This window comes from Mytilus galloprovincialis, chromosome 4 (assembly GCF_965363235.1).
Source record: "Mytilus galloprovincialis chromosome 4, xbMytGall1.hap1.1, whole genome shotgun sequence".
Lineage (NCBI taxonomy): Eukaryota > Metazoa > Mollusca > Bivalvia > Mytilida > Mytilidae > Mytilus > Mytilus galloprovincialis.
Window position 1 is genome coordinate 67,967,543 of NC_134841.1, and position 23,165 is coordinate 67,990,707.

The 23,165-nt window shown below is 31.4% G+C and overlaps 1 protein-coding gene across 1 annotated transcript in view; it reads right to left on the reverse strand.

Moving 5' to 3' along the window:
- The window catches only part of LOC143072791 (kin of IRRE-like protein 1), a 39,290-nt gene extending 16,399 nt beyond the window's left edge, over positions 1 to 22,891 (reverse strand). The window contains exon 1 of the mRNA XM_076247891.1: positions 22,716 to 22,891. Within this exon, the coding sequence (XP_076104006.1) occupies positions 22,716 to 22,788 (73 nt within the window). The 5' untranslated portion in view covers positions 22,789 to 22,891. The remainder of the gene's footprint in view (positions 1 to 22,715) is intronic.
- Between the last annotated feature and the right edge of the window lie 274 nt (positions 22,892 to 23,165).

The following is a 23,165-nucleotide window of genomic DNA, read 5'->3' on the forward strand; positions in this document are numbered from 1 at the left end:
GGTAAAACATGACAGGTCCCTTAACGCATTTAAGTTCACAGGAATAAAATTACAATTTTTGTAATTATATCATTGTAATGTCAATACAAATCATTGAATAAACTAACCAGATCTGTTTGTTTCCCATCCGGTGAAATATAGATCACCAATATTTAAACAGTGGTATCATTTAAATAAATAATCGTATCATTGTGTGTTAATGTGTCTCCAAATTCGCTTTATTTTATAATTCTCACGGTTCTACAGTGCAAACGATAGGACTGAAGTGATATTTGAGGCGACGAGAATGTTAGAGGTGTACGGGATTAAGTGTTTAGATTTAATTTACATTGCGAACTTCTACAAAATGAATATGAATAAAGCTCAAATTACATTTGATAGTTGAAACAAATCAAACATTTATATTAATTTTATTTGTAAACTAATACTATTTGTTTTTTATTATAAAATCAAAACTCTAGGCTTTAAATTTATATTGTAGGATGCCATCACACTTAGTATTGGAAATAGCTTCACTGATAGAACACTGATTGTGGGAGGTAAAAATAAAAACGATCTATTATGTACAACCACTTGGTCGATGTCACTTCCGACAGCTGAGAAGGAACCACCCCTCCCTGTGATGACATGATTTATCGGTGCTGTCATTTTCTATGACGCTGCTGTTCAAAACTTTAAAATGTTTCAACCTAAAAGCATAGATGGGTTTAGTCAGATTTTAAACAAATCTTTTTTGTGTTTGTTCCCAATGCTCTTGTAAAAATGTATATAACAGTTTATGAATTTTATGAATCCGAAGCGCTTTTATGGATTTCTCTTCCTCGGAATCACTTATTAAAGACAAACATTTGAAAACCAATGATGTATACATACCATCATATACTTTAGTTTACCTAACATGCCTAATGTTTAATGGTATTACTATTTCAGAAAATGAGCGTCTAGGGCACTAAAATCTGAATCGTACGTGTTTAATGTCTCACTTCATTTAGTTGGTGTCACCAATGCAAGTCCAATGGGTACAAACATATAACTAGTTAGTGTTTCATTATTGCAACGGCTTGTTTAGTAATATTAATTTCAAATGTCAAAAGAAAAATTTGTCATGCAACAACACTACCAAACAAATATTATCTACAACATTGTTATCAAAAGAATTATTTATTTTGTCCAATCTATAACTCAATTACGTACCAACCATGAGTTACTTATGAGTTATATCTACAAGTTACAAATGACATTATTTCCCGTAAATCATAGATCATAACAGGACAAAAACCAAAATTGTACAAATAAGCAATTACAGTTCCGGAAACCGGTGAAATTAGCTGAAGAATGTCGAAGAATATTGGTGCTAAGTTTTATATTGTTACGTCAAAACATTTGATTAATTCATTTGTTATTGGCGTAAGATTGCTTTGATCAAGATAATTCGGTATTATTCACATATAAGCTTGTACGTTCTGTGATCCTCGGACTGATACGTCGCCATCGACAGGAAAATACCAATTTATATTATATCGAATTACTTTTTTCTAACTGTAACTGAACAACACTAATCAATGAGGAAATAAAGTAGAAACATTTAAAACTTTACAGAAATGCCCAGAAAATTTCTTTGACACGCTAACTATCGTTTAAACAATTTAAATGGTAATGATACTGACAGCTAATGACATAATACCGTTTAACTTAATCATAATGCAATTTGTTAAACCATAAAAATTTAACAGTTAAAACAAATTCTGAATGATTGCACACCCAGCTAGTGTACTTTAAACTTAAATTCTGCAATATAGAACATGTTTTCTCACTAGATAATTCAGACTTTGGTTAATGTGTTAAACTAGCTCATCCATCCGATCGAACTTCAAATAAAAGATCCCACAGATACTGTACAGTTCAGACTGTCCAATATTTTGAATAAACAATTAGAAATTGACTATATGCCGTGGGTAGGTTGAAATCAAATTTAAAAGTTTTCTTGGTATAGCTGAAGTTGGCACGGTAGTATTTCCTGCCAATTAGGGTTAATGATAGCCTTTTAGAGTTTTCACCACTTTCTAACACTGCCCAAAATTCTACATACACAGTTAACTAAAATACTTTAATGTTTATATTCAGAAATAAATTTAAATGTGTATCATGACCGTTTACTTTGTTTTGCTATCTTTAAAAACCTAAGGTCATTAGTGCTATTAGGTCTTTTATCATGCAGGGAATTCAAAAAATTTTAAATTCTCATAAATTCATGTTGACCTGTATGTAAAATTGTTTTATTTTTCTATACCTGATTCATCCCTTAGTTTTGGAAAGTATATTCGGTAGATACTGTATTTTTTGTCCAATCACACTGTTCAGATACATTGACTTATATAGGGTACTCAAGTCCTGTTTTCCAGGCAAGATGAAAAACGAACTAAAAATGCCAGGCAAGACGAAAAACGAACTGAAAATGCAAGGCAAGTTGAAAAACGAGCTGAAAATGCAATGCAGGCAAGATGAAAAACGAACTGAAAATACCAGGCAAAATAAAAAAAAACGCACTGAAAATGCCAGGCAAGTTGAATAAAGAACTAAAAATGCCATGCCGGCAAGGTGAAAAACGAACAAAAGGCAAACAACATTAAACTAATTTAAAACACAAAACAGAAAGAAAAACGACTGGGCAACACTGATATGATCTCAGATTCTCCGATTGGTTAAGCAAATCCTGCTCCATATGTGGCACCAGAGCGTTGCTCTTGTTAGTAGAACCCGGAGATAAGTCTTATTCGGTAGGTAACATTTGAGGAAAAGAGGACAGAATAGTGGGTGTATGTCTTCTTCAGTTATACAACAAAACTAGATTTATTGTCGTTGCGTGTAAAACATGTTAAACAGATTATCCAAAACTCGTGATGGCGTTTATGAAGTTTGCGGAGGAATGAGTTCAATTTTACCATTTGGAACTTCTGCTTTGATAGATTCCTAGAAAAGTAGCAACCCTCTATCAAAGACATCATAATAAAAAATACATGAAGATGACATAGAACTTGGTAACAATGACAATTTGCATGTACTTATATACTGTATAGACTTAAAGTATTAAACGACTATGATTCTGCTTGTGTCTGACTAGAAGACAAGTGTTTAATTGTTTAGCGTGGACAAGTACCATTAGGGTAATGTAGACCATGATGTTCTAGATTGTATTAAAATTAAACGATAATCTATAGCTTTCATGTTACGACATTGCCAATTGAACGGCTAAATTAAATCTAACATTTTATTTAACCGTTATATTTTATTAAACTTTTGTAAATATTTATATTTGTCTTTCATTTTCTTAATTGAAAAAGTAACCTTCAGCTGTAATTGTCTTTGCGAAATAAAACAATGATTTTACATGCTGGTTATAACTTGTTTTTCACGAATAATACGATTACTTTCAGTTGAGACTGCCATTAATTGCATTAACGATAATGAATTTTCCAACATGGTATTTATGGGATCAAAGAAAATTAGTTTATATGAAGGGGTCAACATTTGTATTAAAGTTAGTGTTAACTGATTGATGAAGGTTATCCCTAATTAATAGGTTCTGAGACAGGAAGTAGGAGAATGCAGGAGGGTGATTCTGAATTATTGCTTGTTTGATAGTTTAATCTGACAATTGTCGATGATCATACCGAGTGAGTGATATTGGATACCCGTAACAAGATAGAATGAATTGAAAGATGTCATTATATGTGTTAAAGAAAATCACAAAATATTTTACGTAGTTGATAAATTGATATTATTTTTATTATTTAAGCCCAATGCCAAATATATCATGACCATTTAGTTGTGTACAATGTCGTAAGATCAAACCTTATTGTGCTACATTGATGTTGCGTTACATATTTGCACTTCATTGGTGGAATTAATCGTATTTGAAAATATCATCACGAACCCGCCAACCAATTATATGAACAAAACAAATGTCCTTTCAGAGTCTATGTTAAAACAAATGTGTGATCTGATAAATGAATAGTTTCGTGGTCAAGCAGTGTCTGGATCTGACGGGGGATATTGATATTGTGTCCAAAAGATCACAAATCCAGACAATGATATACGAGCAATGAATACTAAACTTTCTAAAACCAATCAAGATAGTCAATTAATCAAACTATACTTTGTATTCAACATTTCGGGAAATGAAAGAAGAACACTTGGGTAAAATTACTCACAGCAAAATCATCACTTATCATGTTGTTAATGCTACCATTACGTAACGTTAGAACTTGTCTACTGTCTTTTTGTGAGGAACAAATACGTAGGGAATAACAAATGTAATGATTCCCGAGGTGTTTAGAAATCAGTATCCCTGTCTACTAGAATTAATTTTAAAAAATCATTACTAGAGCAACTTGTGAATGGTAGGTATATCCTGACATTACACTTTAGATTTGGCGAACATGAGATTTATTTATTAGTTGTAATTGACTTTGAACTAGCGTTCAGTGTATGCAGGTGCTTTTATGTTAGTTGTTTTTGTGCGTCGTACCGATCAATTGTAAGTTAAGCCAACTGCAACTGATTTTTACAATTTGTACTTTTGTGCTGTCACACCACTGTCCCAAGTTATGGGATGGCTGAGCACTCACTAACATGTTTACTGCTGACATATTCTTTAGTACCTGTCCAAGTAAAAAACATGTATTTCAGTGGTTGGTGTTGGTTCATATCTGTCATATTTTTTTTATTTTCATTAACTAGGACGTTAGATTACATATGAAGGTAAACTGAAAACACTTAAAAGGTTTTATTTATAATAATAATAATAAAGAGTCCTACAGTCGCTTCAACATCTAGGTGATTGTTACTGTTAATATGTGGTGATTTTCTTGTTCATGTTAAAGCCATGCAATGTACATTATGCAAGCGACATAGTACGACTTTGGAATTGCATGACGCGTGCTTACATGGTTGCAAATGTCATCAAAACCAGTGAACTAAACATTTTAAAGGTAGTTATTTTAGTTTATATATGCTAACCTTTTAATTTTTCCTGAGGGAAAGGTTAGATCAACAATTAAAGGGAAAGCATGAATACGCCCTTATCTGATTTGCAACTTTAAATCAAATGAATATCTTAATTACCAAACACAAATAATGTCCATTCCATAGACGGCTTAGATAACTAAAGCGTATAATTGTTTTAAAAACATTCACGTATGTAACCAATTTACATAAACTTGAAACATCAGTTTATAAATATTTATAAAGTTAAGCGAAAAAAATATTAAGTACAACAGGAATAATGATGAAAATTGTCTTTTTTGTCGACACATTCGCACGGGTATGTTGTCTCACACTGGTAATAATGTGTTCATACAAATAAATTCTGCACCTAACGACGAGTGGTAAATAATAAAATGTAGACAGCCTTGTATTTAACTCTAGAATGAGAGTCTGTTCGTATGACTCAATTATCGCTATCTTTACTATATGTAGCTTCCTGGTGTCGGTTCTGTTTAAGTGTCATTGGTTGGGTTGTTTTCTCCAACCTCTTGTTGCATCTGATGTTGTTTTGTCTTGAAATAGATTGCTATGTTATTTCCTTATTGTGGAAAATTTTTTTTTTCCAAAATTCATTTCTGTATTAAGTTTTTGGGAACAATCACTTAAAACTGGGAGTGAAGTACTTTCAAGCTCAATGCAACTGATGTTCTTGATCAGACAGTGGGAAAACCTATGAAGATTTATTTATTTGTTATTCCGTTTAAAAAAACCTTGAGGCTACAGACTCGGTATTTTGTCTCCTGTGTTAATGATTTAAGATGCTTTTAAGATCTATTCTAAAACCGATCTGGTACTCTTTGTCGCATATTTCAACCTTCACGTCTATTAGATGATGGTCAAATGTAGCATATAATATGTCTTTAAGGCAGGATGTATTCCAGGATTATCGTTTGTTGGCTGTTAATAACTGCCTTTTCAAAAGACATTTGTAAAGGAAATTTCACTATGAATTTGCAAAATTGTTGGAGTTTGTACATAACCAAGTGATTTAGGCATAAACCATGATACTCCTTTTTTTGATTGCAGAATATTGTTTTAATTAATTAAATGTATTTTTGGTCTGTTCCATCAAGTCCTACAATAGCAGACGTTTATACGCGCAGTCCTGCCGTTCTCATTTTAAACATGTAGGGAAGATAGTAAATTTAAATATCGTACATACGCTCGCCTCAATTTAGAAATAAGGAGATGTAACTAGTGTCTATGATTGCTAATGACACAACTATCCACCAGAGACCAACATATGTGGATGTAAATAACTATTATAGGCCATCATGCGTTCATCAACAACGAACACAACCCTTAACCGTATATTTAGCTGTAATGTGCCCAAAAGGACATAATGTGGAACAAATGAAACAAGAAAACGATTTGTCTGATCTTTGTACCACTTTTTGGAATTTTGGATCCTCAATGCTCTTCAACTTTGTACTTGTTTGGCTTTATAAATATTTGGATATGAGCGTCACTGATGAGTCTTATGTAGACGAAACGCGCGTCTGGCGTACAAAATTATAATCCTGGTACCTTTGATAACTATTTACACCACTGGGTCGATGCCACTGCTGGTGGACGTTTCGTCCCCGAGGGTATCACCAGCCCAGTAGTCAACATTTCGGTGTTGACATGAATATCAATAATGTGGTCATTTTTATAAATTTCCTGTTTACAAAACTTTGAATTTTACGAAAAACTAAGGATTTTCTTATCCCAGGCATGGATTACCTTAGCCGTATTTGGCACCACTTTTTGGAATTTTGGATCCTCAATGCTCTTCAACTTTGTACTTGTTTGGCTTTATAAATATTTGGATATGAGCGTCACTGATGAGTCTTATGTAGACGAAACGCGCGTCTGGCGTACAAAATTATAATCCTGGTACCTTTGATAACTATTAAGGGCATACAATACAGTTTTGACCCCACGGTGATTTCTTTTTCTAATCAAAGTTTTACTAGTTTTAGATATAAATGGGTTCCGATGACAACCACTGAATTACAGGATCTTGAATTCTTACAACCACAAAGCGAATGTGTCGATGATAATATGTTTGTGAGTGTTCAATCCTCCCTTTACTTTGCGTAAGCATGTTTCTGAGGAGTGAACATTTGTAATTTAAAGATAGCTCAAACGAATGGATACCAACTGTCATCTTCCTGATTGGTACAGGCATTCAATTTGTCTTATGTAGAAAAAGGAAGATTAAACCTGGTTGTATAGCTTGCTAAACCTCTCGCTTGTATGACAGTCACATAAATTTCCGTTATTTTGTCAATGATGTGTGGAAAAAACAGACGTAGTAAAGTATTTTTGCATCATGTTTGTATTGCTCAAATTCCTTTGAAAATATACAGAATTTGTATCGTATCTTATCCTTTGTAGAAGTTATTTCATAACGTGGTTGTTGTTCTTACTTATTTCAACACGCTGCATAATTTACCTTTTCCCCAAGATTATTTTTATCGGTTTGGTGGCTTTGATAATGTCATTACCTGCAAGTATGTTCATATGATGTGTAAAGTCTTAAGAACTTGGTGCAGTGAAACTATGGTCTTGTAGATATTATCAGCTTAAGATTTCATTACTGATGATTCGGTTTAATACTTATATCCGAGTCTTACTTTCCTTCTTTGTAGTTACGTGTTAATTTTTTCTTTCATCTTTTGTATCATGTGTTGAATACCTTTCTGGACTTTTATGTCGAACTTTCAGCACCAGGTTGTCACCAATAGAATTTTTTTGAAATACCTTGGATTTGTCTTTATTTATGAAATCCATTACCATTACTGTATACATGTAATGGTATTATGTGATTCCAGGAAACACGACAAAAAGTCAAGTCTCTGTACAAACATTAATATGGTATATTAGAGACTATGTTTTGTTGAATCAGACTTCTGAGATGATATTAGAAAAGATCGAATTGTTTGGTGATTATTAACAAGTAAATAGTTTTCACTCGTGAGAAATTATCACAACGGACAGATAAAGTAACATGAGCTCGTAATGTGGGACCATGAAAGAACATTAAAAATCTTAAAGTCCACCAGGAAGTGTTAAATCATCGAAATTACAAGAAAAAAAGATTATCATAGCATGCATTTAAATAATTATCTAAACATTTGTGACCATTTATCACGTGAAAAAATCCATTTTCTGGTATAATACAATTATAACAGTTTCTCGTTTGGCTGTATAGGTCAAAATGCAACAGTACAATCAGATATTAAATACAACACTTTTTAAAAGTATGGCTTGTCGTGGACCGATGCTATTATATACTAATGCCTACTTTGAGTTTTGTAACTGTAATGTAAATTTTATCTGATGTTGTCGTTTTGTTTACATCAGAGACCTTTTTGCACAAGAAACCGTAAGTTATTTTTTTTTATTACTCTTGACATGACTATGCAGAAGAACTTATTGAATTTTCATGAAACCTCACAACATTCTGTGACCATTTGTAGATTACTATATATATATACAGTATTACATTTGTTCCATTGCTAAAGGACCTACAGTGGCCTGTCATTGTTCAATCTTTGTCATTTGGTCTTAATTAATCATGGTCCCGTAGGAAATCATACTACATCTCTTTTGTTTTTGATGTGTTTATTGCATTCTGTGTAGAAAATTGTCTGTGTGCTTTCTAATGATAGATAATAAGCAGTAGCTGCTTACCCGCTAGTCTTAAAAATTGCTTTTTGATCAAATGATCATGGCCTGCACGATTACGAGATCAAGTCTAAAATAAAATCTTAAGTCTATAAACGATCATAAACCGTATGATTACTAATGCAAATAAGGAATTTCAATATTCCTGTAAGTCCTCAATGTACTTTCAATTATAGGTAAACACATAAAAACTGTATATTTCTACGAAAACCGTGAGAAATCAAAATGCATATTAAATACTTATAATAGCAAAATATATAAAATACATAAAAGATAATTAAAATCTCTGTGGCAAAAAGACAACTAAATGCTCATCTAACCTAATCCCAGTTATGCACCAATCTGTTTTTCATGTAGATTATATCGTTCGTAATACTTTGTCTATAAAACTAACATTAAAGACAGCTTGCATTAGCTGGTGAATTATTCCAAGCATCGAAACAAATGTTATTCTGTTGTAAAAAGCCAAAAAAGTCAATTAATTAGGCTACCTTTCAATCGCTGGTTTTTAATTCTTTTTTTTTTTTTTTTTGTCTTGTTTAAGTTGCCCAAGAAAATTACGACCTTCAAAGGTTATTCTATTAATTGTCAGTGGACATACGCGTGTTCATGTACTAATCTCATTATTCTATATGTACATATAGTTTAACAATCACGAAAAGTTAATCCATTGCAGCAACTTGACTTTGATTTATACAATTTTACCAATGAGTTATTATCCATTTGATTTTAGTTTAAAAACGACTGTTACTGGAACAGAAGACACCATATCTTATTTGTTCATCAATTTAAAAAAAAATCTTTTTAAAGAATGTCAAAGAAAATGATTTACTTGACTGTGAACATTTTGTTCAAAGCATATATATAGCTTGCTTGTCCTCATTTCGGGTTTTTTAAATGAAATATATGAAAATGCATCGAAGATAAATCGTTAGTACAAAGAAATTAAATAAAGAAGACTCCAGTCATTTATTTTAATTTGATTGTTCTAAACTACATATTTTACGACCTGTTTAAATTTCTCAGGAGTATTTCAGTGTGCCATTTCATAATATGAAAGAATTGCAACAGCTTATTTTACATTAATCGATACGAGTATGCCTATTAATCATAAATTTCAAGATATTACTCAAGAATAATTTTTATTTCATATTTCATAATTTCTGTTGCTATTGTTTATGAGTAATCTATAATAATTATTAACTTTTTTCTCAAACACATCGTCTGGATTGACTAACTCACTGTTGTAGCGCAGCCTTTACAGAACTCTTTTATTTATACTGAAATTACTTTTTAATACATTATCGGAATGCTTTCCTTGTAGTTGAAAGGGTCCTGATATAAAAAAAATAAGGTTTGATTGAGTGTTGGTTGCTTTATGCCGCATGAACACAAAAAGGCTATATCGCGGCGAGAGCTAATTCGAATATTTTTCGTTTAAAGCATATTTTTTTAAAATAAGACAAAAAGTCCTTCAATATACTAAAATTCTAGACTAAAGCAAATTGATTATTTACAAATAAAAATCAACAGTAAGATAACGTGATAAAAATTAAAAACGACTATAAATATAATAACATTTTTATATTCTATAATAAATTCCAATTTCTTTTAAAAATGCATCAAAAAAAAAGGAGACCCATAACTAATAACTTCACACAGTAAGAACACAAAATTCAATTTTAAATTCTTCATTTCCCACATACTACGGTAAGTTCGATATCCTCTACCTTTTAGTTCCTTTCTTATTGCACCATCAACTTATTTTATACTAGAGTACTTTAAATGTTATTATCTAGTCCTAGCTGGCTTTTACGTTGACAGGATAGTGACAAACTGCATTAACGGAATCAGAAGATGTTATTCCTAAGTAGAGATAATCAACTTGAATAGGTCTTTTATAATTACGAGGACTATTTCGATTAAAGCAAAATAAGATAAACGTCCATCTATGGCATGGTTTATTGACACATACGATCATATTTGGAGTTCTTAATTGTCCACTTCCATGCAAAATGTACATAACCAAAGAGTTATAAACCCGATTTGTATGTGATGTCTGTAACTAATTGCAAATAGTCAAGTAATTGGATACATAAAGTTTACTTATCACGTTTTTTTCTGTTTGTTGTTTAGCCTCATTACATGAAAAAACGATTTTTTTATGATATTGTTCTAAGGTAAAGGTCAAATGATTTTAAACAGACAATGGAGATACCGCTGATCAAAGCCTCGCATTCATAAAACTCAAGCTCAAATTTTGCAAATTTTTTCATAACAATGTTGTTCGTGTGAGTCGTGAAAAACAACAGGAAAAAAAATCAACACTAAAGATGATTGTACAGTACCCTATATTATTGCATAGCAATATAATATTTCCCACAGAAAGTAAACAAAAGTTAGCGTGCAATAAATTCCAATATTGCACTAGTGCAATAAATCTTCAAAATTCATGACATCATAAACGTCAAATCTTAGTTTAAAGCAATTTTTACTTTCAAATATTATATTGCTATACAATAAAAGGGTTATTGCATGAATCTTGGGGAATACTGTCCCTCGTAGAACATGTATTGCACTCGCAAGCTCGTGCAATATATAATTCTAATAACCATAATTCTAAATAAAGAATCTGAAGTTAACAAGATGGACGATTAATTAAAAAATCGCAAGCTAAAGAAAAATAGACAAAAACATAAACCGAACACACAGAAAATACTAATTTAAGAGTCTTAGTAACACAAACCTGTTTTTTCATTCAATTTGGTTAAAAAAAAACTCCTGTCAATAATAATATAATTATTATGTCCTGAAACTGTTTCCTAACTATATATCATAACAGTATGAACCATATGAATTTCAATTATTTAGAATGAAATTCAAAACAGTGTGGCTGTGGCCATTGATTGACTCATTAAATTCATCCTTTGACTGGGACAATTTAGGTGAACGTTTGTATGTAACGACCACTGCTCACTATGTACTTTTTAAAGACACTTAAACTATGGGGTCACCAAAGGTTCTCAACACCTTAATAAAGTAATTGGAAAAATTAATCAGAAATAACACGATGTTTTGATTTATATCAATTATATAAATCAAAACATAAAGGTTATTCCTGATTAATTTTTCGAATTATTTTATAATTAAAGGCGTTAAGAAACCTTTGGTGACCCCACAGTTTAAATGTCTATCGTAGGTACGTCGTGAACAGTGGTCGTTACAGACAAACGTTCACGTAAATTGTCCCAGTCAATGGATGAATTTAATGTGTCAATCAATGGCCACAGCCACACTGTTTTGAATTTCATTCTATTATGTGTAACCAGTTCTGTCACTTGTTGGTAAGCAAAACTCGTTCTCACGAAGGTAAGTGTAAAACGAAAAATCTGTAAAAAAAATTTGAACTGTCAAAATGTCTTTTCGTTGACTTAAGCTTTGATTTACATGCTCACTCTATTAATTATTGATCTATTTATAGTAAAAACGAACGTTTAATCACAATAAAAGAACATTTATGATGTTTCGTTTTTCTGATGTCCCAGAGATTGTGCAGATTTCCTATCTATTATAGATGTTTAAGCTTCCAGGAAAAATGGAACAATGATTTGCATTAGAGTCCCAAAAGAACAATTGGGAAATAGATTTTTTGCACTGTATACTGACATTTTTTGTAATTGATCAACAACGGTACCTTTAACTTTGTTTAACGGGCGAAATCAATTTTCTTGTTCAATTTCATATCCAAAGTTCGGGAAAAAACGACATTTTAAAGCCACAAGTGCGAACTAATTAGATTTAAATTTACGTAGAAAGTATAATGAGTGGGTCTATTCAATAGTTAAGGAGAATTATACTGTAAGCAACAGAAAAACATTAATATAAAAAGAAGTTCGGTATTTTATTTATCATCAATTTTGTTAACATTATCAAACAGTACTGCATTTTTAATAAGAGACGATATTACGTTAAGTAAGATTGGACGGTTTTAAAGTCAGGTAAATTATTCATTGATAAGTAATTTATTGCCGAAACACGCATCTGGAGCAGACAAATTGGAACCGTCATTACTATAATACCACTAGATTGATGCTTCTGCTGGTGGATTGTTAGTCCTCGAGTGTATCATCAGCCAAGTAGCCATTACTTTAGTACTGGCATAAAACACGTATATGTGCTGTGTTATCAGCTACCTCATAATTTAAAAATATTTTTTTATCAAGGAATATATCTCCCTCATGCTTTGCTCTGATTTCTTGCCCGGCTTTGGATATATTTTATGTCCACTAAGGTTTATAAGTTCTTCAGTTTTTTAAAATAATTTTCGGATTTTCAAATATTTTGGCCTCAAATCATTTTAATTTACCGATGTAATATTTATTGCTGAAATGCACATCCGTGGCAAAAAAAAAACCCCAATTGTACCGTTTATGTTGTTATTGACAATTTGAGCACCAGTGTAACCATTCCCTCATAAGTCTTAAGTTTTCATTTATTAAATTGATATAACTCGTTTGGTGGTCTAAAATTCAATATTGCAAACCTCACTGTATTTTAATTGGCTGATAGACTCTTATAACATATATGATATAAATGAGTGTTTTCAATAACAACTTTAAAATGCAAAGATCCTTAGGAATTGTCACATATCATTAAACAAAATTTAAGAATATATGTATGAAGTATAAATATAAGTTGAACTCTTAATGGATTCGTAGTGAAACAAATTGTTTTAGTTTCGAGTAATTTTTACTACCTTTTTTCTCGATAATAAAAAGACAAGAAAATCTGCTTACAATTTTATGATAATAATTACAGACATAAATATCTAGGGACATACCATATCTATAGATATAAATGATTCCTTGAAAACCAAATGTTAGAAAAATTGAAATGTATATGTATAGTTAATCTACAGCGCAGAACCAACTGTTGTTTTCTCTCCCGAAGGCTTTAAATGAAAATAGAAACGTGTCAAAAGGACAACAACCCGACCGAATAGCAGAATACAGCCTAATGCCTTCAAAAGGTCTCTTCCCATTCAAAATGGTTAGTTACAATCAAAAACAAACTTTAATCAAAAAATTTCTCTTTCAATTGTCAATGGTCAAACAAATGCGTGTAAATAGATTGCTGGCATGATAAAAAATCAAACATTTGCCTAAATTTCCAAGGAGCTTATTAAATTACATTTGCTGGAGATGGACAATTAGTGCATAAAATACACGTTAGTTGCACAGAAAAAATGACTTGCCATCTAGTATGATAAATTGTTTCTTTTACGACTTATTTATGAAAGTATTGTTATTCTGATAATCAGTAGCAAACATCCTGCAAATCATTTACGTTTTAAAGTTGTTTTATTCTCTTAATTGATCTTCGTAAGAACCTCACCATTTAAGATTAATACAAAAATCAAACAACCTTGAAATTATTTCCATTCACACGCAAATTAGTGATTATTTTCAAGGCGATCTAGTATTTTAAGTTATAATAACATAATAACGAAGGCATCGAAATTATACACGTTGGTATTTGAAGTCCGATTAACTGAAAGGCATTGTCCTGTCATCTGAAAAAGGACATAATTTGCTTGTACATGTACATGTATACGTATATCTATCTATTTACCAACTAATAAGCTATAATATCATTCTTTTGTTTGGTATCATTCGGACGGTTCCAATCGAAATATGAAAATAAAAACATTGAACTTACAATCACTTATTTGTTCATCATTCAAGAAATAAATTGCTTTAGGTTTCTTCATTCCAAAATAAGATTTAATTGAATTTAACCTAGAAGTAAATTGTGGGAGTTTATGTATGTTTCTTTTGTGCAAATTATGTAAGACATCACAATTTATGTTATACCCATAAATGTCCTCCTCCCTTTCAACATTGTAGACTCAGAACATTACGCACATCTCTTTACACCCGGAAGTAAAATCAATGAAATGTGTGGGAGTCCATGTTTCTTCTGCGCCGAATTATGTAAGACATCACAACCGTTTTATACCCATAAATGTCTTCATTCTATTCAAATTTGCATTCTTGGAACATTTCGGTTATCACTGTCATTAATCATCTTTTGATCAGTTTAAAATTGATTAAATGTAATCACAAACTACAAACAAAGTATAGCCTGCAGTTAAGATATTTCACAGATGAGGGTAATAATACAAAATTGGTCTGGTGTACTGTCTCCTGAAGTTATAAATTAACCTTCCATTAAAGTATGGTATGATTGCCTGACTATTACAAAACAGCGCGGGAAACAATACAGAAACAGGGATGTGTTAAAAGGATACAATCAAATTGAGCGTTTTTGTTTAATAGTGCTAAAACTTTGTGTCTGTAACGAGCGCTGAACAAATCATCAGCATTTCTAGTAGAATAATTGGCGTCTTATTATTTACAGTAAACTCCCTGTATCTTTAGATATTTCAAAACATATGTTCCAATGGTTTAACAATAATCACTGATGTAGTTTATTATTGTGTAAATTGTTTTTATTTTCTGCTGATCAAAAGCGAGTTATCATAGATATAGGAAGATGTGGCATGAGTGCAAATGAGACAACTCTCCATTCAAGTAACCATTCATTAAAGTAAACCATTAAAGGTCAAGGTACGGCCTTCACCACGGAGCCTTGGCTCACACCGAACAGCAAGCTATAAAGGACCCCAAAATCCTTACATATGAAAATAAGGCGACGTGTTGTAGTTGCCAAATAAAGACCAAACACCATAGCATAATGAATCCGATGAAGTAAACTGTGAAAGTCAACAATCAGAATTCAGCTAAGAAGCAAATCCTTGTATGTTTTCCCTTTTTTCAAATTCATTTTATTGTCTATTTTTTTTTACCCGGTTGTTATGGCGTTGTTCTTACCTACTCTTCCATTATAAGGAATGCAGATATACTCTTCCTTGTTCAGTTAAGGACTATAAATTATATTTGACTGGTTAGTCTCAACTACTGGACATGCATCACTGATTATTGCACCTATTGCAGACATCCATTCACATGTTTCCTTTGTGGCCATTGATTGGCACATTAAATTCATCCATTGACTGGGACAATTTAGGTGAACGTTTGTATGTAACGACCATTGCTCACTGTGTACTTCTTAAAGACACTTAAACTATGGGGTCACCAAAGGTCATCAACACCTGAATAAAGTATTTCGAAAAATTAATCAGGAATAACACGATGTTTTGATTTATATCAATTGTATAAATTAAAACATAAAGGTTATTCCTGATTAATTTTTCGAATTATTTTATAATTAAAGGCGTTAAGAAACCTTTGGTGACCCCACAGTTTAAATGTCTATCGTAGGTACGTCGTGAACAGTGGTCGTTACAGACACATGTTCACGTAAATTGTCCCAGTCAATGGATGAATTTAATGTGTCAATCAATGGCCACAGCCACACTGTTTTGAATTTCATTCTATGTATACCACTGCATTCACAAAGGTTATATGATTAATAATTATTCATATTTGATATTCGTATATATCGTCAGCAGTACTTTAAGTAGATTTAGTGCAACATGAACAAAATATAAAAATGAACAAATGGATTTTTTTTAAATAAAAATCCTATTTTTTACTATCAGCAACGGGTATTTATTTTTTTTATGAACTAGCTTATTATAGATGGCGGTTGATTTCTTGAAATATTCACATCAGTTAAAACATTCTTAGACTAGCATTCATTTGTTAATCATGTTTATTCGATAATGAAAAGGCAAATAATTCTGAACAAATGATTTAGTTTGATATATTATAACTAAATGTAGTCTTCTGACATTTTATCATCAAAACTGTTGGATTTAGAATTATCCTGCATTAGTGGTTCCTATGTTTGTTCACATCAGATACCGTAACCTTTATGTTTTTACTTTTTGGTTTATATGTACCGGGAATCGAATGATTCTTGATGAAGCGCCCTCTATCGGTCAGTGTCCTCTCGAGGTGTAGCGATCGATAGTGAGTCGGAATATAACGACTGAATTAGTCGGGCTAGGAAGTCCCTATAATTCATCCACGTTTTACGAACTTCTAAAATGCTCTTCATTGTTGAACAACTGTTGATGTATCTAGACAATTGAATACAATAGCATTCAGGAAACTCAGTGGGTTTTGTATAGTTCAAATTATTAACTGCGAATTCATTCGAGTAGTAAATATTACGTTAAGTTTCTGTTTGTTGCACACCACTTATGTATGTTTATATGTTCAGTTTTTTTCAACATTTGTTGCAAAAACCAGCAAACAGACACTATTTTTTTCACAAATGTTTTTTTTTTTAAATTGTCCTACAGTACGACATATTTTCAGTTTTGTTACAGTGGTTTTTCATTTTCAACTATATTAACCGTCAACAGATTGCATTTCATAACAAAGGAATGAGTAGCCATATTGACTTACTGGTTATTGGTTGCAATTACGGGGAAAAGATATCGGAAGATGTGGTGTGAGTGCCAATGAGACAACTCTCCATCCAAATAACAATTTAAAAAAAGTAAACCATTATAGGTCAATGTACGCCTTCAACACGGAGCCTTGGCTCACACCGAACAACAAGCTATAAAGGGCCCTAAAATTACTAGGTGTAAAACCATTCAAACGGGAAAACCAACGGTCTAATCTATATAAAATAAAAAAAAACGAGAAACGAGAAACACGTATAAATTACATAAACAAACGACAACAACTACCCGTAATTGCAACCATGATATTCGGATGCAACTAAAAATTCACTAGACGTTTCTTAACTGAAAATCATGCATATCATTTACGGATAAACATATGAAACTTCACAAATTCTAAAACATTTATTGGCACAGTCAAGTTGAACTTGTTGGTACAAGTTGTTCTACTGAACAGTCTTATTGATCTAGCATTCCGTGATCAGTAATGTACATGTTGTGGTATGAGTTGTCAGGAATATGACAGTTATTTGGTGTGTTTGAGCTTTTGATTTCGTCATTTGATAACGAACTTTCTGGTTTAAATGTTCCTTGGAGTTTGGTTGTTTCACTTTACTTGATGAGTAATATCATTGGATTATCTTAGAGATGTTTTTTTACCAATCCGCTGCAGCATGGTGCTTTATCATCTGATATAAGCCATACACGTTTTTTAACAGACTTTCAGCATTTTCAAACGTAAAATATGGTTGTGTGATCTTGATGACTACAGACATATTTTTATCCGAAACTAATTGGAATTCAATACCAGATTCAGACAGTTTTAGGAATGACGTGAACAATCAAAGATAATATTTTAGATGCAGACAAATTAATCTAATTTAAAAGAATGACGGTTTGGAACGGTCATCTCCATTGGCTAACGTATCAGGCAAAGGATAAAGAATAGAATATTATACATTTATTTCCCGTGCCTGAGGGAAATATGAAGTTTTGTTCACCCAAGAAAAAAATCATATTTCACGAGGGTATCGCCCGAGGGAAATATGACTTTTCGAGGGTGAACAAAATCTTCATATCTCACTAAGCGAAGGAAAATGAATGTTTTATTCCTCTGCTTATACTTCTTTTTTTTTTTACTTCTGAATATAAAATTTACAGATGATTGTTTTCTTATCCGTTTTGTTTTATATAATATAACTAAAATACACAATGATAATCAGTACCGATTTAAAGATAATTATTTATTTATTCTTCTATATTTGTTTTTAGATTTGAAATAATTTTTAAAACAAACCCTATCAAAATGTTTTATTTAAACATTTACCGCGGGTAACGTCGCACAAGGCAAATCCGACGTTCAGGGGGGGAAAATGATGTTTAGTTCGACGTCACGTGTGATAGTTTCAACCAATCAAATGTTGATTTCGCTATCAAAATCTACATGCAGTGGAATAGTACATAACGTTTCTTAAAGACGCAACTTTAATACTAACGAAAGTACAATTTAGTGAGGAAATCTAATTTTTATAAAGAATATTTTCAAAATGCGTTTATAAAACAAAATTGTAAAAACAACTTTTCTAAGGTGGAAAATCGTAAATTAAATTACAGTTAGTTTAAGTTGAAACAAGAATACTATCTCTTATAATGAAATATCCTGAGCTCTAATACAGTTTTTAAGATATCAATAAGCAAATGCAATTTATATGTTATCCCGTCATAGTCCGATATAGACGACTCCTTCGCAAAAATACACGAAATATGATTTAATGCGTCAGCTACAATCGACGGATTAGAACTTATAGAAACATATTCAGTGGAAGTCATTCTAAGTATGGAAGTCATTCTAAGTAAATCTAAACCACATTAAGCTACAGCTTCGCAAAATAATAAATCCCAAAACTGTACAAAGAGGCTTTAAGATTTCTAAAATCCTTTGTGTAAAATATTATATTTTTCCAAGCGAAATGCAGTATAATTATAATGGTTAGAATAGCATAAACGCCCCCGGTATTCAAATGTCACTCACCATATGATGTAAAAAAAAAAAAGAAAGTTAGACGGATTTCCCTTTAAAGCATAAAACTTTGGGCTTATAAAACCATATTTTTATAGATATGTTTACAATCACTTTATACAGAGTAAGTTTCTTTGAAATATCATTCGGGCTTCACTTGTAAAATTAATCGACCGGTTAATATTTTAAATGATTTTAGTGAAGCTCTCGATAGTTTCCAATTAATAAAGAAAAAAAGTTGTATTTGGTGATAAAAGTAAAGTATTTTATTAATTGATTGCTATATAGGTTTTGATTATAGCAAAGACCAGGTAATTTGATTTATTAAAGTATGGTACATTTGTTTTACTACCGGTAAATGCAGGGGTTAGTTTTTGGTCCTCTGTTGATTGTCGACTTTATAAATGACATTATCGAGGATATAAATGTTTGTTTTTTTTTTCTTCTTCACAAAATAGGCTTTTATTCCAATCTCTAAAGACGAGACACATTGGTTAATAATATCTCTAGAAAGAAAGCTTATCTTTGCCACCACTTCTAAAGACGAATAACCAAGAACTCAAATCAGTTGACAGCCAAAACATCTTGAGGTTGATTTTTTAATACAGGTATTGGATTTTAGAATACGTTATGAAAAAGTAATCGGAACGAAAAAATTCAAAGATTGATACTTTGCCACAAAATTATTATTGACTTATCACCTGGTTATTTTTTGTAACATATACTGGAATCAGTAGGAACTGTACACAAATTGTATTGACTGTTATTAAATAATTTAATTTTGGATGTAACGCGTCTTCTGATTGGCTGACGTTATTTTGTTATGAGCCCATAGACATAATTCAGTCATGTGACTGTGACGTCATCAACGTTTTTTCATGGTTTTCTACGGTTTAAAATGGAATTTAGAATTAAATTATAAGAAATGACTGTAATATTTTTTCTGTCTATTCGAAATAACATAAAAAATGTGGTGCACACTGTTAAATAACCCGCTACGCGCGTTATTCAGTGTGCACCAAATTTTTATGTTATTTCTTCATAGACAGAAAAAATATTACAGTCGTTCCTTAATTATCATAATGCCATTAGTTCTGTGCTATTTGTTATGTCAAGGCTAATTATAGGTGATTATACGGAATGTTTTTGTTCATGTGTTTTCTTATAAGACTGGTGAATAGTTGGTATCATTGGCAATCATGTCGCCTCTACTTTTTGCCTAACCATTATCCAAGGCAGAGACAAAATATCTTAGAAATGTGAACAAGAACTCACTTATATTCTGAATACTGACGTACGCTTTATGCTGTGAATACAGTACTGTAGCTGATTATTTGTGTCAAATTAAAGAAATTACTTTTTTATTTATTTATTTTTAAGTTGTTGCGCAAAAGGACGCATTTCTGGCGCAAACGGATCTCTCCCATAATGACAGAACATGTGACAATGCATGCTTGAAGTAGTATTCTTAATTGTGAATAACATTATTTATGGAGACATTCAAAATATGCAATGCTGCGCATTTCTGTGACCTATTTGTTTATATCGTAAACTATGTTCTTTACTGGACTATTTAAATTATTCATTAAAATATTGTTGAAACCAGATGATTTTTACTAAACAAGATATAAGATATGGTACATGTATGAGTACGTATATAGAACGAACGATAAACGAATGATTCTAAGATATTATAAGATTGATAAAAAATTTAATGTATCAGACATGTGAATCGAATTTCATACATGAAATAAATCTTCATTAAAATAAAAAATACTTATCTAAAGATAGGGAAAACATTCGTATCTCTTTATATATATTTTAACAATTTAATGAATTATTTATTTATCACTGAAACATTGATACATATAGGATAATTGGTAAATTTAATATTTGACCGCAAAATTGTAGGTCATAAACAGAAACAGAGAATAAAAGCAAAGTTCTTGAAAGCGAAGACAAAGCAGTTTCTTTTTCATACTTTCTCAAATTGTAAGCTACTATGATAAAAGAAAATATGGTGACCTGCTTCAATTTCGCCAGTTGACATTGCTGGTCGTGAAGACATTAGTTTAATTCAAAAGAACAATTATATCAATATGGAGCTACAATGTACATTAGAGGGACTCAAATTACACATAGTCCGGCAATTACTTTAAAATAATTTACCACTGGACGTTAAGCAATTACCATGCAATCTAGATATTTTCTTGGCTAACTAGTTTTCTTGAAACCTTGCATTGACTAAGCATGTAATTTTGGTTTTTATTCAGTACTAAAGTTTCCAGTCTTAATCGGAGTCTATTGAAAATGCGGCGGGTACGAGAAAGTGTGTACATACCATGTATACATCAAGTACATGTAACAGAAAGTGACTTGAGTGAGAAGGTTGCAATCACGCATTTAAAAAAAAATCTATAATAGAAAACGGTATAGAACTTTGTTTATTGAGTGTAATAAATTTATTGTTAACTACTGGACGTGAAGCAATTTCTACGACATGTGTCAGTCAATGAAGACGGCATGTTTGCTTTAATTGTGTTGACTATTATCTTGTTAAAGATCATCTTACATCTTTTATTTACAAGACAACAGCAATTTCCGACAAGAAAACATTTCTTCCATTTCAATTTAATGTGAATATTTACCGTAACTTTCTTTAAACAATTCAAAAGTTTAAAGAAAAAGCATACATGTTTTATCCTAACCATTAGAAGGAGTGTTTCCACTGTTACATGACATAACTATTAATCACAACTTCAAATGTACTCGTACGGTGCTTACTTAGTTGAAAGCACTTCTTTTAAGAAATGTTTATTAATAAAATTAAGAATGGAAATGGGGAATGTGTCAAAGAGACAACAACCTGACCATAGAGCAGACAACAGCAGAAGGTCACCAACAGGTCTTCAATGCAGCGAGAAAGTTCCTTTCCCGAAGATAAACCGTGCACTTCCATGAGAACCAAATACTGAATACGTTGAGGGATCTTTTTTATCCAAGTAAAACCAGAATGTGTCACGGGAAGACAATTTACCTTAAAACAGCACATGCCTTGACAATTTTAATTTTTAATGCGACTGAAAGCTGTTTTCTAGCCCAAATTATATAAAAATTTGTCAAATCATATTATTATAACGTAAATTTGAAAAAAAATATAGTTCATTTGTTATATTTAAAAAAATATCTTTATCGATGAAGTAATCTGGTGTTTATCTATATAGTAGAGAAATTTACATGACTACAAGGTACTAACAGGAATGAAATAGTAGGTCTCTTGTAGTATTATCTAGTATATGAGAGTCAAAGGAATTCTAAAATAAAATGTTACATAGAATCGTTATTATTCAGCAAAAATGCCAAAAAAATAAAGTAATTAAAGTTTCATTAATTAAATAAAAGTGGGTGAAAATTGCAAAAATTATCAATTGAAAAAGCTCTGGAGTTACAAATCTTAGAAGTTTTTTTAGTTCGGCCTAGTTTATGAAACGCGGATTAAAGTTGGTTACTAATTTAAAATTATAAGGATCCTACCTTTAATAACAACTAACAGAAAGATCAATCCCAGGTGTGTGTAAAGTTTGTAAATAAATGCACTAATTTCCATGTCTTTGTTAAATCCATTGAATTAAATTTCGCTCCAAATGAAGATGCATGGATTGAAAAGCAGTTAAACAAACATGCGTAATAGGCATCACAGCCGCTATTCATTACTATATTTGTAACACACTGATGCTATGAACATCGAAGTTCTGTTATATACAAGGAAAAAATATTGATTGATTTAAAGCTCTTGGATTTGTCTATTAAATACAATGAAAAAAAGCAATAATTGATATTTTCATTGGAAAAAAAGTTGTTGGACGGATGAAAACAGTCACAGTTACTAGATCTGAAAAAATAAAGGCGTTATAATTATTCATTTATGTTACAGGGTATATATTTTAAAAAAATCTATTAACAGATTTTTCTGCATAAAAGATA